General features: G+C 36.6%; 1 protein-coding gene across 6 annotated transcripts in view; it reads left to right on the top strand.

Annotated features, from left to right (window-relative positions):
• Nucleotides 1-17,610, top strand: part of LOC117342021 (cytosolic phospholipase A2-like) — a 53,126-nt gene that overhangs the window by 24,957 nt on the left and 10,559 nt on the right. For 4 of the 6 annotated variants that reach the window (XM_033903968.1, XM_033903970.1, XM_033903969.1 and 1 more), the window contains exons 3-4: nt 3,513-3,650; nt 11,779-11,803. In XM_033903968.1, the coding sequence (XP_033759859.1) occupies nt 3,513-3,650; nt 11,779-11,803 (163 nt within the window). Of the gene's footprint in view, nt 1-1,936; nt 2,049-3,223; nt 3,353-3,512; nt 3,651-11,778; nt 11,804-17,610 lie in introns of those variants that run through there. The other 2 variants (XM_033903972.1, XM_033903971.1) reach the window with 2 other exon arrangements.

Genomic DNA, 17,610 nt, shown 5'->3' on the forward strand with positions numbered 1-17,610 from the left:
AATATATTCAATATATGTATCGTATCTAATATAACTATTATATAAATAGCTAAATATCAAATCCTTTCTTTATTTGATTTCACCCTGAATGAGATATATAAGCGTCTGAGCCCATGCGTTACACATCTTCTCAGCTTAAGATGTACACGTACATTTGTATAGCCGAAACCTACTTGTTACTTTTATAAGGGGTCGCGGTGGCCGAGTGGTTAAGGTGTACCGACGCTTTATCACTAGCCCTCCGCCTCTGGATTACGGGTTCGAAACCCACTTGGTATTGACCGTAGGCCGGTGGTTTTTCTCCGGGTACTCCGGCTTTCCTCCACCTCTAAAACCAGACGCGTCCTTAAATGTACCCAGCTGTTAATAGGACGTTAAACAAAATAAACCAGAACCAAACTAAATGTATAGCTTGAGTAGGACCAAACAAACAAACAGCATTGCATAGCAACCTCAATTGCTGTTAGTAATGGTTCCGAATGACGACACCTTAATTTGATATTAGTCTGATTCTGAATTATTAATCTCCGTGGACATATACCTGAGCATTAAGTGATCATACAAATACATTTCACAGGTAGTCGGTACCCTCAGGAAGTCTGTCCTGAAATATCTTTAACACAGGGACCGGAGATTTGTTTACAGTCTGAGTGTATTTGAGCTATCCGAGCCTATAAAAGAGGCTGCAATACCGGTTTACACTAATGATATTCTATCAGGAAACATTTAAAAAAAGATTTTAATATGATTTATCCAAACATGGAAAAAAATCTTTAAACACTAAGACTTATACACTTGTATTCTGAAAGGCACCATAACACCATTTTAGGCATTTTAGTGGGCTGGAGAAACATTCAGTAAAATTGACATCCTATCTGTTCATTACTCAGGTCCCTGTGGTACTAAAATGGTGTGATCGTTGTGACATACAAAAATGTATTGTATTATAATGTAAGTCCGGGTGGAATTTACGTCTTGCGGTTGAAGTAGAAATGAATTTTATGTAAACATCCGTACAGTGTAATAGCCGGAAACAGATGGGTGTGTGTACACATTACGTTACAAACATTGCAAATATCGGAAGTCACGTTTTTGTTTGATCGCCTGACTTTTAGAGTTCTCTCCCTTGGCCCTGAGATTTTGGGAAGTGGGCAGACATTCCAGTCTGCGTAATTCGTTAAGTAGATAAACTGATCTCTATTATCAGGATTTTCGACTTCCGTGTAAAAATAGATCTTCAGTCCACATAGCCGTCCCCTCCATTAGTGTAAACCTTGTCATGCAAATATAGCGAAAACACTCTGTGATGGTTAATTAAGGTATTCATAATTATGTTAATGGAATATTAAATAGGTAATCAAGTCTCTTTGTTAAGGTATTTAACGTGTAATATTTAGTCACGTGAGTTAAACTGTTGACATAATGTAAATAAATACTTTTACAATTGCGGTAGCTTAGCAATACAAAAAGAGTTAATTGTGAGATTTCACGAAAATCTAAATGTAATTACGTGAAATCAATCAAGCACTACTCTATTCATGTCTAACAGTAGTGGGAGGGTCGTGATTTCCTTGGCATAAATCAATGTTAAACACCAAATCACGATTTTCCAATTTCTAGAAAAAAGTCTACGCATTCACGCGTTAAATGAAAATTTGTGCTTGATTGAGTTACATGAAATATTCATAGGTATATTAAATATAAATATCTTTCTAACTAAATACATGAATGATGATGACGAATGATCTTCGTATTTATATGAACCCTGTGATACATAGAGCGTGTACAACAGGCGATGAACGACAGTGAACACACATGAATCGCAGAATATACCAAGAACTCCGGCTTGATTTCTGGCAAAACAGACGGACTGCACTTCCTTTTTCACAGGGAAGTGTTTATTTGGTATGAGATCGTCATGTATCATACATTGTGTGTTTAACATCAGCAAGGATTACGTATACACTTACATATAACAGTCAAGTCAGATACGGAGAAGGAAGTCCGTATAAATTCAGACACTTTATCGGTCGGCACAGGTCTTTAAGGTAGGTACACAAAACCAGGAGAGCAAATGTAGCTTTGTAATTATTATTGCTCTTAGTTTTTGTTTTTGTTCTAGGAAAGTTACCTCCAACCTGAGATATTTAAATGATAGCGATATCTGGTCAAGTCGTCTCAATTGAAAACCATCTTGTCCAAAACGTCAGTTATTTAGTACTTAACGACATTTGGGCGAGTCGTCTTTATCACACACGTATGGGACACCTTGTCCAAAATTTCATTTGACGGCTTCGGGAAAAATGTGTTTGCAAACTTTCCAAAACATCCGTTTCCTTTGGTAAAAGAGTTCAGATGACCCTGGTTTTCAGCCGTTGTTTGTGTTTAAGATAAACATGTTTTCAAATATGTTCTACATCTGTTCATTAAAACACGTTCTGGAAAAGAAATCAGTTCATGCAGTAACGCTGTCATGGTCGTCTGCGTGATGTTGGGCAACTTGTGTGGGAATTTTAGGATCTGTCGAAGACGTTTTGCTGGTTCTCGAAGAGTCTACGTTTATCAGAGTCAACTCAGATGCAAAACATCGTCGACTGAAAGCTCGCGTTACGCATGAAATCCGCAAATGTTAACGTAGGCATTGTGAGTTATGAATGGGCAGAAAATAGCCCAAACCACAAACTAGACAAAAGAGGCTCGTCTCTGTCCATAATAAAAACGAGAGACCACAAATAGTTTATTTACGATTTGGGGATGAAACCGTAATTACATGATGTGACGTAGGCGCCTGTCGTCACGTTGAAGGTAATGCTTTGATAAATGTGATGTTAAAAAGAGCGAACCATCTCTCAAATCTCGGCTAGGCTGTTGTTCAAACTGAACATGCCAGTATACAAGGAGTCAATCGATATTAAGGTGACAAATTCTAAACTAGATAGCCCTAAATATCGTACGTGTAAATGTAGTGTAGTAATTATGATACTTATATATCCCGTATACAACAGCTGGGTCGTTATGTCCGTGCGGACTTCCATTTTCATACAACAATAGCAAAGTTGTTAGGGCAAGTATGGACTCTTCACATATTTCTGTTTATCGTCCCCCATCTATCAGATATAAATGGCGGAGCAACTCTGAAAGGTGACGTTTACTTTAGTGGAGGTTTAAAGTTTTCGAGACGCCCCCTGTATACCGGCGAGGGTAAGTGATATCGGGTGAGAACCTGGTTCCGGTTCGGTGACGTCAGTGTCGCTGTGGCTCATGAGTGACAAACTGACAATTTATTACAAGGTGGTGGGCAACATAGGACGGTTTCCATAAACCCGGATTACATATTACCAGACAGCACCTGGTAACAGCTTATTTTACTACTAAAATTTACCGATAAGAAACAATCTCACTCTAAAGAAATTTAAATAATAGTGTCTTCTATTCAGGTTTAAGTTAAAGCGAATTCGTGCATGTTCAAGTCTGATGAAGTGTTAAGATATAGTCAACGTTTTATTTGACAGACAGCCACTTGTTAGGAAAGTACCGCAGTACAGTCTGGTTAGCGATGTAGTTGATGGGGACCCATTCTCTCCAACGCCTAGTCCACTATCTCCCAAGCACAGCAAGCACCGACCCAAGGAGATGTCATTTGACAAAGTGTAAGTATCTACTGTTTTCATATATAGTCTAGTTTGCATACGCCATCTTTTTGACTGCGAGTATCTTAACTTGTGTAGGCTTGGTTTTCTATTTTTAGATTTTTTTAAAAATAATCTTTTAATAGCCCGTCTTTTTTCTAGAATATGTTAATTACTATATCTATGGTATTATAAAAATGCAGATGGAATGTTCAGACATGTAGATCCGGGAAATCAGATAATAGGAGACATCCGTGATCATGACACTATATACAGCGACAATTAACTTTCCGGGAATGACAGGTGTGAGGTGATGCTGATTTGCACATTGGAATTATATTCAAGGTCGAGAGTTTTAATTGAAATTTAATGGTAGGATTTTCAGGATAATTATATTTTGTTGGGTTGGGGGTATTTGGAAGGGGAACTTGAGTTTGTGCTTGCATCATTTGTGAAGGGCGGATGTGTCCTTTATGTGCAGGGGAGGGGGCGTGTGCTATCTGTTCAGGGCGTATGCTGTTTGCGGAGGGGGAATGGGTGCTCTATGTGGGAGGGGGTAGGGGTGGTTGCTCTCTCTTCTATGTGGAGAGGCTAAGGGCGTGTGCTATATGTGGAGATGGCAGGGGCCTGTATGTGTTCTATGTAGATGGGGGAAGGGTATGTATGCTCTATGCAATGGAGGGGGTATGGAGGGAAAGGGACGCGTTCGTGCTGGTAATATCCCTCAGTGATTTGGCACAAATGTAGCCATAATCGATTTAAAATCTGTACTGCATCATGCATGGGACTTGTACTAATAGAAAAAGGTCTGGGCGGTTTAAATGCTGTTTATATTTAGCAAAGAGGAGAAAAAGGTATGGGCGGTTTAAATTCTGTGGTTGTTATGCTGTCTTACGACTTCCCATTATCGCTGTAATATGTCGAGACGGACAGGGACGTGTAAACATACCGATACAACCAATGTCCTACACAGGTGTACACCTCAGTATATCTATATTTAGGTCACACAGAGCCGTTTACCTATCCCTGCTATATTTAAATCAAATTGTCTGAAAGTTTACACGACGGAAAATATTGGATGAAAAACTCCAAACAAGTGCTTAAAAAATTGCCGACTCGGTCCACCAATGGAGACAAGACTATTTTCGTCCCTGACCTGTAAAAGGCTTACCAATGTATGCTAAGTAAATAAAGACACATTTCAATGGACGGAGACCCTGTCCTAATGGACGCATTATAAATTAATTAAAACTAGAAATCGAGATCCGGCATGTCCAATATACGGATTATAGATAGCGTTAACGTTATGACCTTACGGGACGAGTTTGTCTCAACGGCTCATCTACGTCGTCCACACGTTTTTCTGTCTCGTGAACATAAATAATTATTGTTTTAAATTTAAACAAAATCCGTGTTGTTTAATTTAAACATGATTGAATAATTTTACTTTTGTTTCACATTTTTTTAGACGAACGAATAAATCGTCATTAAATCTAGTGTCATCTTAATCATTTCTTCGATGTTTTGTTGATTATAAAAAGAAAGGATTGGAATTTTGAATACATCAGCGACTTTTTCTCTCTGACCGCAGTAGACCAACGCCGAGTCCCTGCTGACCGCTACAGGTGGACGCTAGACCAATGTTGATGCTATCGTATTAATAGCCACATATTTCTACCTGTGAAGTCAACTGTTAGTTTTATCTGTACGGAAATCAAAACGCCCAGAGGTCTTTTATAAACACGTGTATTGAATTAAAGGACAGTATTCTGAAATGAGATATCGGCAATTCACATACGTCAATTTCTAAGTCTGGGTGGCTTTCACATCAATCTTGTCTTTACGTCAGTCTGACCTTCACATCCTTATGACCTTTATATCCGCATGACCTTTTTGACCGTATGGTTTTCACTATAGTCTTTGATATTATCCCGAACTACACATCAATCTGACATTCATATTGGTTTGGCCTTTGCACTATCCTGATCATTACATCAATATGACCTTGACACTTCTTTGACCTTGACACTATGCTGACCTTTGCTTGAATCTGACCTTCGAATAGGTTTGGCCTTCACACAATGCTGATCTTTACATCAATATGACCTTCACACTTCTTTGACCTTGACACTATGATGACCTTTGCATGAATCTGACCTTCGAATAGGTTTGGCCTCCACACTATGCTGACCTTTACACTTTCTTTACATCAATCTGACCTTTGCATAGGTTTGACCTTCATACTTTCCTGATCTTTACATCAATCTGACCTTCACACTTGTTTGACCTTCACACTACCATGACCTTTACATCAATCTGACCTTCACATTGGTTTGACCTTCACACTTTCCTTACCTTTGAATCAATCTGACCTTTACATTATTTTGGCCTTACATCCATTTGATTATTACTAGATGACTTGCATTGTTATATGGATGTTTGGTTGATATTTTTGTCAAGTTTACCGTTGCATCAAGCAAACTTACCCTCTGACCTTAACTTTACGTCCATCTTTTCTTTATAATTCCACTTTCAAATCATTAGTTTTTTGACATGGTAAAAGCTAAATAAATTGTCCCGATCCGATGGAAATGAAAAACCTTACTCATAAAACGACCACTGATCTGAGTGATTTCAACGTTCAGTTCACCTGACACCTCATTAACTCAGAAGATATAACACAGTTCACCGTTTGAATGTAATCAGTCATGTGACATTCGTATTGTTTCTGCTCCATGTTTTGTTAACAACGTTTGTAATTACTACGTACAGGCTTTCATTTTTTATTCATTTCTTGAAAGATGTCGTTTTTTTAAAAAATAATTGCCTGAATTAAAGTTAGAATTGGTGTTTTTATTTTCGGACATTGATACATTTTCGTATGTTTGCATGCTAACTGAAGCGTTGTACAGAGCAAAAGAACCACTCCACCATCTTGTGATATATTCTCTTTGATTTTTATGGATGGAAGTCAACGTAAATCACGCAATAAAATAAAAATAAAATTTCTGAAAGCGCTGTACTAAAATGTTACGTAACCATGATTGTGTATGAGAAAACGAGAAATGTTCCCACATCAAGGGCTGGAAAGTCTACCGGATGGCTGGTACTTTACATATATAAGTATAGAAGGACGTATATATCGAGAGGCTTTTATACATCTGCTGGTAAATGTCTGGTTCGCTATGGATGTTTTTTGTTCACACTAAATACATTTAATACATATTATGTACCGTAGTTATGAGGGAATAAGAACAACTATGTTTAAAACGCTTACAGAAAATAGCTTCGAAAACCGGATAATATAATTGGTCTCAATGTTGTTTTTTTCTGAATATTTTAATTTCAGCTGAGCGCACGGTACATACTGGGCAGAGCTATTATGCATCAACAATCATGTAGTATACATTGAATGATTTCATACGGAGCACGGCTTTTATCATGTACATGTATATGTATTTTCCGGTTATATTACAGTATGATACTGCAGATCATATTACAGTTCTAAAAATTACTCCGACAGAATTCGTTGAGCGAGGCCGTAGTATATATACATACATCATGTTTGGAACTTTTGTTAATTTTGCCTAACTTGTTGTAAGTGGGATCGAAAAACGTGGTATACAAGTTTATTTTCATTATTCGACATGCATGGGTACCGTCGTGCTACCTAGCAACTACAGGTTACGTAGCGCCCTCTCTCGTCCCAGCCCCTCACTCTCAGTCATGACCTTTTTGAGAGCGAGCTAAAAGACAAACTGACCACTTACAATGTAACTTGCGATCTGTTGTTAGCACATACATGTAAATGTGACATAGGTGACATTATCGCTTAAAGCTACACGCCAGATCTCGCGAGATGATCGTATGGTAAGGCATTAAATACATTGATTTATTATTGCATGGTGTCTTAGAGTGGTGAAGATGATGTACAAATTCCACTGGAACTCTTTTGAGATAGGGCATTAAGTAAATGTATACAAAACACTGTAAATAGTTGAGATTCACACCTGACACTAGACATAATAAATTGTTTACAGGTCATTGGCTAAACAAAGCAACGAAAACAATCAGGTGAACCAGTAATGTATTGTGTTATTCACAAAGAAGATGGGTGTGCGCCCCAAGCGCGTTGCCTTGGCAACCATACACCTTTTGCTAATGACCACTATTTGTATACCGGATTTACAAATGACATTGTTTTGTTGATGTTTACATTTGATTATTTGAGAAACAATAATAAATAACTCAGACTTTTTTCTAATACGCACCTTTAAGTTTATGTGGAACTGTCTGTCAATACACGCCTTACCCAGAGTTGTCGTTCTTTGAAATAAGTGGAAAGGACGACAACTCTTGGCTAGAGATCGGTAACTGATAATGAGCAAAAACTATTGGCTCAGTCAGCTGTTTGCACAATCAATATATATAAACGTGAAAACGTATTATGTGTTTATCTCCTATAACACACTATATGGGTCTTCTATCGGATATGGTTAGTGTCCTGTGACAAAATACTTATCTTACTTAGTCTAACTTCCTTCGTGGATAGCAACACGTCACAATGATATATAATATCGCATTAGTACACAAAGATACTGAGAACATAGACACCAAGCCGTGTCCATCGATTTATGTGTACGATTTGTTATGGGATTCACTTTTAAGCGGCTTTACTTGAGGCAATGAATAATAAAACATTAAATTATGTTATAGTCCTACAACACGCATCGACACAAGGACTTGTATATTTAGAAATGTATATTTATATTATCTGTACATATATGGACCGTGAAATGAAATTCGGGCCGAGTACCTGTGGTTGCTGATAAAATCAACAAGGTTTATGTTTGTTTGACAGCAATATAATTGCGTGCCATGGAACAATTACACAATTCATTTAACACTTCATTACTTGTATTTACATGTTAATAGAACAAACATCGTGATAAACTGATGATTCTTTGTCACCACACCGGTTTTCACTTTGAAAACGTGACATTAATTCGCATCTACACGTGTTGTCGTCAGGGCAAGACGCTTACTCTTCTGGGACGCATATTTTTTTCTCTTTGTAATTTTTGACGTGTATCCTTCTTAATTTCTCATTTGTTCACATTCGCGATACTTTGAAACCCCACGGAAGTTTTCTTACATCTAGTACGTAATTTGTGACGATGCTTAGGAACACCAATTCAAATATGTATACGACTTATTTTAAAGTGTTTGCAGGAGCGACTGAAATAGATAATACAAATGTAGAAATAATAACAATAAAAAAAACCCAGAAAAAACATTATAAGCTGTTTTACACTGTAAAGTTTTAGACGTTAGAACATACTATGATTTGTATGGTGCGATTTTATCGGCACAGGGACTTGAAATAAGTTCTCAGCCATGTGGTCCGTATAATTCTATATCATATACAGTAAACTGTATATGCTTACACATACATGTATAAGGACCGCGTGGTTGGTTATGTGTGTCAAGGACCTGCGACTCTACCTGTAATCAGCGAGTTATTACAAATATCTTATTTAAATGCCCCTCAAAAGCAGTGTGAAAACTTCAAATCAGACAGAAATTCCAATTTAAATGAATTGCTTTTACATCGGTATAGCCAGAGGCTTGTGTGTTTATTTATATAGCGGTTAATATATCAGTTAGCCCAAAGTATGGTATGCCTGCTGACCACTTTGGTTATACGTTTGTTTGTTTGTTTTGTTTTTGTTTTTCTTTGAGACAATGCATTTATTTTTATGAAATATTTCATTACTTATCAGCGCTCGATATAGTAATTAAAAGAAAATAACGAAAAATCCGGTTACCTTAAACCTTGATGGACATATTTAGTAATTTCGGATCACGTGACCAATCCAATTTCAACCAGTATAAAGCTTTATGGAGATTGCTTACTCTCCATGGAACCAACTGGAAAATAGGTTACTTAATTATATCAACTTTAAACTACTCATATCAAAAGTGTATAGACAACATATTAAGGTTATCTAAACAATATAATATATAAATAACAAGTTACTGTGCGCGCTCAGCCGGAAACTGATACAGTCATGAACGGGACATAGAACGCGATATTCTACGCCGAGAAACGGAACAAAAACGACACCGTCGTGTTGTTAAAGACATTGATATTTCTTCCGGGTCGAATTATTGGCCAGTCAAAATGTATGTGTATTTTTTAAAAAACTAATCGGAAAGGGAACATGCTTAAAACCTTGACTGTTTCTGAAAGAGATTTAGGAAAAAACTATCGGCATGATCCAGATTTTAACCCTTTATATACTGTAACAGGTAGACACTGTTTACCTAAGACTTGTCGGTATAAAATATACCGAGGCAGTCAGTAGACACCGCTCCGAATGAAGTCCCTGGTAGGCCGAGCTTTATTTCGTGTCTGACAATAGTTCTCAGCGGATGACAGATTAAGGTCGTCTGTCAAATAAGACATATAATACAGACAAATATTCCTTGTTAAATAGTTTACATCGTTTATCAATAAGCGTGGAAAAGACGTTGGCTGATTTCTGTTTAGGACGGCTCGGATTTCGAGGACGACCAGGGTTAATATGGATCTGATCCTTGTCAGCTTTACCCTTTTTACTGTGACTGTTTTAGGGGGAGATAATATGTTTTTGATCTGATTCTTGCCAGTTTCATCCTTTTCTACAGTGACTGTTTTAGAGGGAGATCATGTTTTGTTATCTGAATCTTGTCGTGCAGTTTTACCCTTTTTACTGTGACTGTTTTAGGGAGAAATCCTGTTTTTTTATCAGAATCTTGTCAGCTTTACCCTTCTTACTGTGACTGTTTCGGGAAAAATCATGTTTTTTTTATCTGAATCTTGTCAGCTTTACCTTTTCTACTGTGACTGGAGGAGGGAGGGGAGTGAGGTGAGGGGAGAAGAGGGAGAGAGGGGAGAAGAGGGAGAGAGGGGAGAAGAGGGAGAGAAGAGAGAAACTGCTCTTTGTATACAAAGTTGTTAGTCGCTGAAAAACAATTCAACAGTATTGAGAAATAATACAACTTATATAATGCGTATTATAATACATAAGTATTTGTAGCAGTTGTAATTTACAACTACTTCAACAAAAGCTTTTATAATCTTAATCATTTATGCATTAAAGGTGCATATTACATACAGGAAATAAAGGGTCAGTGTCATTTTAGAAGTAGGGGTTCTTTTCAATGCACAATGCATTATAATACGAAACAATCGAAACATCTATCCCTGCTAGATTTTTATTCAAGCAGCAAATGTTGTATAGATTCTGTATAGTCTTACAACTTTTGCAACAAGGAATTTCTCGCTAAAGGTCGAAAAAAACCGCTATTCATTCGAGCCTTTTGTGGAGTAGTTTACTGTAAGGTTTTTCTCACGAACTGAAACTAGGTATTACTATGACGTATATGTACAGCTTTAACATTTAATGATATGTCGTGAAGTGAAAGCCTTTTTGTGCTATTTGTTGTTTTGTCTCTGACCCTTAAATAAATGGTGTCCTTGGAGCTTTATATTGCCAGTAAACATAATGTTACGATATGCGACAATCTTATTTCGTATGGTGATATGTTTATCGTATGGTGATATGTTTATCGTATATCGTATGGTGATATGTTTATATTACATAAACGTAGGTATTATTGTTTAAAATCTAACCAAGTTAATATTTCACGAACTTTTATAATTTGTTACAACTAACCAATTCTTAACTTCACGAACTATTATATTTTGTTATAACTAACCGAGTTTATATTTCACTAACTAACAACTAACTAACAGAGTTTGTATTTCAAAAACTATTGTAATTTATATCAACTAACCAAGTTTGTCTTTCACAAACTATTATGATTTGTTACAACTAACCAAGTTTGTATTTCACGAACTATCATATGTTGTTATAACTAACCGAATTATACTTCAAGAACTATCATGTTTTGTTATAACTAATCGAGCTTATATTTCACTAACACTAACCAAGTTTGTATTTCACGAATGTTATATTTTGTTATAGATAACCGAGTTTGTATTTCATGAATTATTATAATTTGTTGCAAACTGACGAAGTCTGTATTTCACGAACTATTATAGTTTATATAAATTACCATTTTCCTGTTTTCTTATCTTCAGGTTTGATCCCTACCAAGTATTTGAGGTGAGTACTATTTATTAAGATTTATGTTTTGCAGTTTTAAGTCAATAATAGTTGTCAAGGCTGCTGTTTCGTTTATGTTTATTGGGAAATGTAATTTAAATCATCAAAATCAGAGGAGGTTATCTTGAGTTTATCTAAACGTATGTAAATGCAAACGTTGTTCTGCATGGAATGTCCATTGAATGACCCCACAAGTGTCTTCAAAAGTCGTTGCAACGGTCTTGAATATTTTTGTTGAACAGTAGAGATATGTATGTACGTGGCCTACGTTAAAGAATTCTTATGTTTTTATTTCTAATGTTTAGATATAAAAACATATCAAGTTAAACTTCACAACCTGCTATCGGTTTGTTTTAATGAATTTCCTTCAAATCTGATCAGTTTCAGCAACAATTCCTATGTAAAGTATGTAATAAACATCAAAAATAGAAGTTGAGCCCAAACCTGCGCGTGCAGAGTAACATGCCCGGATGATCAAAAGAAAGACATGAGTTTGTTATCAAATGCCGGGAAATGGCACTGCCAATTTATTATGGCTTTTCAAGTTTAACTTATATTTAATGTTTGTCTTACAGAGTCACTTTGACTCACCGGCATTCTTCAAAACAAACCAGTTTACGCATACGTTTGCTAGGGTAATGACGAGGGGTTCCGATTGTATTGTATATTAGGTATTATTTATTCATCGTAGAACTGCCGTAGTCCGAACCACCAGCGATCACACTGTTAAAAATTCAATTGATGTTTTGTGACATTGAAGTTGAGTTCAGCTGTTTGTATACTAGCTCTCCTGTATGTCGGTCGCTACGATATCGGATACAAGCACTTGTTGATGAAAAATTTGCAGTGCAGTGGTGTAAGCGGCGACACGTGACGTTGTACCTAATGACATAGGGCTCAAGCTGGACTAGCTTCACCGCGATAATTCAGACCGAGGCTGTACGAACGACCAGCGACCACACTATTTACACAATTTATATATTTTGATAATTGAAGCTTAGGCCAACTTTCGGTTAGTACGGTATCGGGTATCTATAAAAGTATATAATATTGAAAGACCGCAGTGATATAAGCGACACGTGACATTGTACCTCACTTAAAGAAACCCCGTTAAAGCCTGAGCTAGCTGTACCATACTGTACATAGTTTATTCTGCAAGCTACCAAGGTTGCGAGTTCGAAACCTACGTGGGGCAGTTGTCAGGTACTGCCCATAGGCCGGTGGTTTTTCTCCGGGTACTCCGGCTTTCCTCCACCTCCAAAACCTGGCGCGTCCTTAAGTGACCCTGGCTGTTAATAAGACGTTAAACAAAAACAAACAAATCTTGTAGCTTATTGTGTCTGTTTCTCCAGATATTTGGCATTGTTCTCGAAAGTCATAGAAAATATTCGCGAAAATAAATGGTGTTCATTTCAAGTATTGAACATACCAAAATATTTGTTTGGACATATAGTTTCTCAAAATCATCAATAATGTGCATTAGATGCTTTCAGTTTCTTCTGTAGAGTTACTTTGTGGCAAGTTACACAAATTATCAAACCCCAAAATAGCCATGCTGTTATGTTCACAAGTGTCTATAGTACACAATAGGAGCATTTGTTTGACTGTAGTTTACTGTATGTACGTATGCTGGCTGTGAATAATATTACACAATACGTAACTGTCACAGTTGATTTGAAGAATTCCACTACACATCACATAAATTTAAGTGTCCCAATCAAATATTATTGTGGGCCCTTAAATACATTGCATGAAGCGGTCTACGTGGCTACGTGATACAACTGTACCTGTGTATGTATGCACTCTGTAGTATCATATTTCATTTTATTCAACGAGAGTCTTCTTAATCCGTTATATCTAATGAGGAACCTAATACAGGTGCATGTTCAAATACGAATATTCCATAAGCATTTTTGCCAAGGGTCCTATTACAAAGTTTATGTGTTATTCAGAATATATTCCTTATTTTGAGGGTCTTTTTACACAATGCATGTGTGCTTAGGAATATTTCATTATGATCATTGCGGTCCTAAAACGGGTTTCTGTTTGTGTTTGAATATCTCATTGAAAGTGTGTAAAGAGATATTACAGTTACCATAGGTCCATATATAGTGTTGATACTTGTATTTGGTAATTGGAAATGAACCAAGCAGAAACAATGTCACGTCAGAAGCTGTGACATCTAATGATAGGTCTAGTCATTGGCAATGGCGTCACACCAATTGTTACCTCACCAGAGGCCAGCGGAAGGTTAATGCAACGTCACAGTTAATTAAATTTCAACCAATTTTTGACGGTGTTATTACAGTAATATAGTTAGGACTTCAAAACATGGTTGTTATGCAACGCCATATTCAATTAAAGAAACATGGATGTTATGTAACTCCATAGCCAATTAAAGATGGCATTAAACAATTTATGTAGGAAAAAGTAGGACGTTGTTAAAGGGTTATTTTGGTATGTCCGGCTCGATCACGCGACTCTTACAAAATATCAGACACAAAATACACAGTCTTCACACATAACTCGACTTCTACCAGGAATACAGACGTCAGGTCACGGAGACAAGACTAAATCGATTAAGCAAACATTGCCACAGTTATGTAAAATTCCTCCATGGGTCGTCAAGATTTGTGAATTGTTATCTCGGATAGTTCTATATCTAGTACCACGCTTAACGCATGTTAACACAGACAGCAATATATAGCCACGATACCGCGTGTAATCTGATTTAGTTTCATTTCCACTGTTACCTCTATCTGTACCGTTACCTGTATCATCTGTATAGTTACCTGTATCATCTGTATAGTTACCTGTATCATATGTACCGTTACCTGTATCATGTGTACCGTTACCTGTATCATGTGTACCGTTACCTGTATCATATGTACCGTTACCTGTATCATGTGTACCGTTACCTGTATCATATGAACCGTTACCTGTATCATGTGTACCGTTACCTGTATCATCTGTACCTTTACCTGTACCATGTGTACCGTTACATGTATCATTTGTACCTGTACATGTATCATCTGTACCGTTACCTGTGTCATCTGTACCGTTACCTGTATAAACTGTACCGTTACATTTATCATATGTACCGTTACCTGTATCATCTGTACCGTTACCTGTATCATCTGTACCGTTACCTGTATCATCTGTACCGTTACCTGTATCATCTGTACCGTTACCTGTATCATCTGTACCGTTACATGTATCATCTGTACCGTTACCTGTATCATCTATACCGTTACCTGTATCATCTGTACCGTTACCTGTATCATCTGTACCGTTACCTGTATCATCTGTACCGTTACCTTTATCATATGTACCGTTACCTGTATCATCTGTACCGTTACCTGTATCATCTGTACCGTTACCTGTATCATCTGTACCGTTACCTGTATCATATGTACCGTTACCTGTATCATATGTACCGTTACCTGTATCATCTGTACCGTTAACTGTATCATCTGTATAGTTACCTGTATCATCTGTACCGTTACCTGTATCATCTGTACCGTTACCTGTATCATCTGTATAGTTACCTGTATCATATATACCGTTACCTGTATCATATATACCGTTACCTGTATCATCTGTACCGTTACCTGTATCATCTATACCGTTACCTGTATCATCTGTATAGTTACCTGTATCATCTGTACCGTTACCTGTATCATCTGTACCGTTACCTGTATAATCTATACCGTTACCTGTATCATCTGTACCGTTACCTGTATCATATGTACCGTTACCTTTATCATATGTACCGTTACCTGTATCATCTGTACCGTTACCTGTATAAACTGTACCGTTACCTTTATCATATGTACCGTTACCTGTATCATCTGTACCGTTACCTGTATCACTTGTACCATTACCTGTATCATGATTATCGTTACGTATATATCCTTTACCGTTACACATTATTTATTATATTATATATAATCACAGTTTTAAGACGAGGGGACATTCTGTTGACATTGCTTCGTGGGTAACACGGCCTGTCCTACTTAGGGAACCTGTCTTATATAAATATATGTACACATCGTGACGAGGGGCGGTATCAAAATAGCAGAAATTCCTTGGTTTTCTCTACTTCCTTTTTTATCTCGACACTTAGGGTTTTACTCCAAGCGTCAATGACGATCCTAGGACAAAAGTACTGTATAATGTAATTTTATACTCATGATTCGAAATATACATACATATGAGCTGTTATATATATATATATATATAATTAAAAATATATAATGTCCTTGTGATGGATATACATAGTAATAATAATAAAAAACACCAAAACCAGAAACACACACTAGCGCTTTCACATGCTTTGAGAGCAAGCTCTTCATTACACCTGAATATATCATATGATACCCTTCTCAAGGTATGATTCATATTACCTAGAAATAAAAGTACATGCATATCAGAACCGTTACATAAGAATCAACGATTCATGACGGAATTCATTGAAGCGAAACATAAATATGTAACAGTAGCGATGCATATCTTCTGTCATTGCTATCTAATAAGATGTCGGGTTGTTACTAAGGGAAAATTCTAGAAGTTTTAAGTCTATGTGGAAACGTGACACATTTATAAATATATATATCAAAGCAATTTACATAACCGGATTGCATTGCTGAATTGCAATTAATCTTGTAAAAACTCTCATTTACATGTTGCAAATTCATGGCAAACACTGTTTGAATATAAGCCAGGCGATAAAATATCATAGACAACCGACATGTACAAAAAGTGGGTTGTAGGATGGTGCATTTGTTTTTTGTTTTTTCTTGTCAACATTGGCGAATTAACTGATGACGTTTTGGTGATAATGCACAATGATGAAGAGTTTAATTATCGTTGACGTATTTGTTTATGTTTGTTTGGTTACAAAAACAGTACGTGCTTTTTGGCTCGAATGCACTAGTGAATCTATAGTAATTGTTCAGATTCAGCATCCAGCATACCGCAATCCTTACTGTATATCTAAAAGATTCTCTCAGCTAGATCTCTTTGTTGGCAGATTTTTAAATGTATATCTGTATTTTGACAAATTAAAAGATTAATCGTGTGGGAGGGGAATTTTGAGGGCCGATATGACCTGTCCCTTCGCGATGGTCCTCAGCAAACGTTTTTTTCGTAACAGCTAACTTCAGTGCGTAACAGCTCGTATCAGTTCAGAGTTGCATTCATCAGGGACCGCAAGTATCCATTTAAAAATAGAATTTTAATACAACATAAAATTATTGAAATATAGCTTCGGTTATATGGTACAAAATATCTAAAAGCTCACTTGTTCTTTTTTCCTTTTTTATGATGTTAGCTAATGACAAGGTGCCAGAATATTATTAGGCCAACTAAAGGCTACTGATAACATAGCATCACGCCCAACAATTAGTTACATATCCTGTTCCATATTTAGACAATGCTATTTCATTTTCTTCACTTACTTGGCATTATTCTTGTCCAGGCGAAAACAAAAGAAGAAAAAATCCAAAAACTTATCATTTTTGATAATGTTTTTTGGTGCATATATTTTTACTTATTATGCTCTATACCAAGGTACGAGGAAGCAGTTTCCAGGTTATGGAAAATCTTTGCCTTTTATTCACCTTTTTATCAGGAGAGCTCGACAACACCAAATCTGTAATAGGAAGAAGTAATGAACTTATCTTTGTGTTCACCTCTTTATTTTATCATGTAATGCTCAAACACCTAGAACTTTAAAACATTTAGGTGCGAGTCTACCTCGCCATTGGCCTTTTTACCAATTTCATGTGACATTTGTATTCTTGTCT

This window comes from Pecten maximus, chromosome 14, assembly GCF_902652985.1.
Source record: "Pecten maximus chromosome 14, xPecMax1.1, whole genome shotgun sequence".
In the NCBI taxonomy this organism is placed as follows: domain Eukaryota; kingdom Metazoa; phylum Mollusca; class Bivalvia; order Pectinida; family Pectinidae; genus Pecten; species Pecten maximus.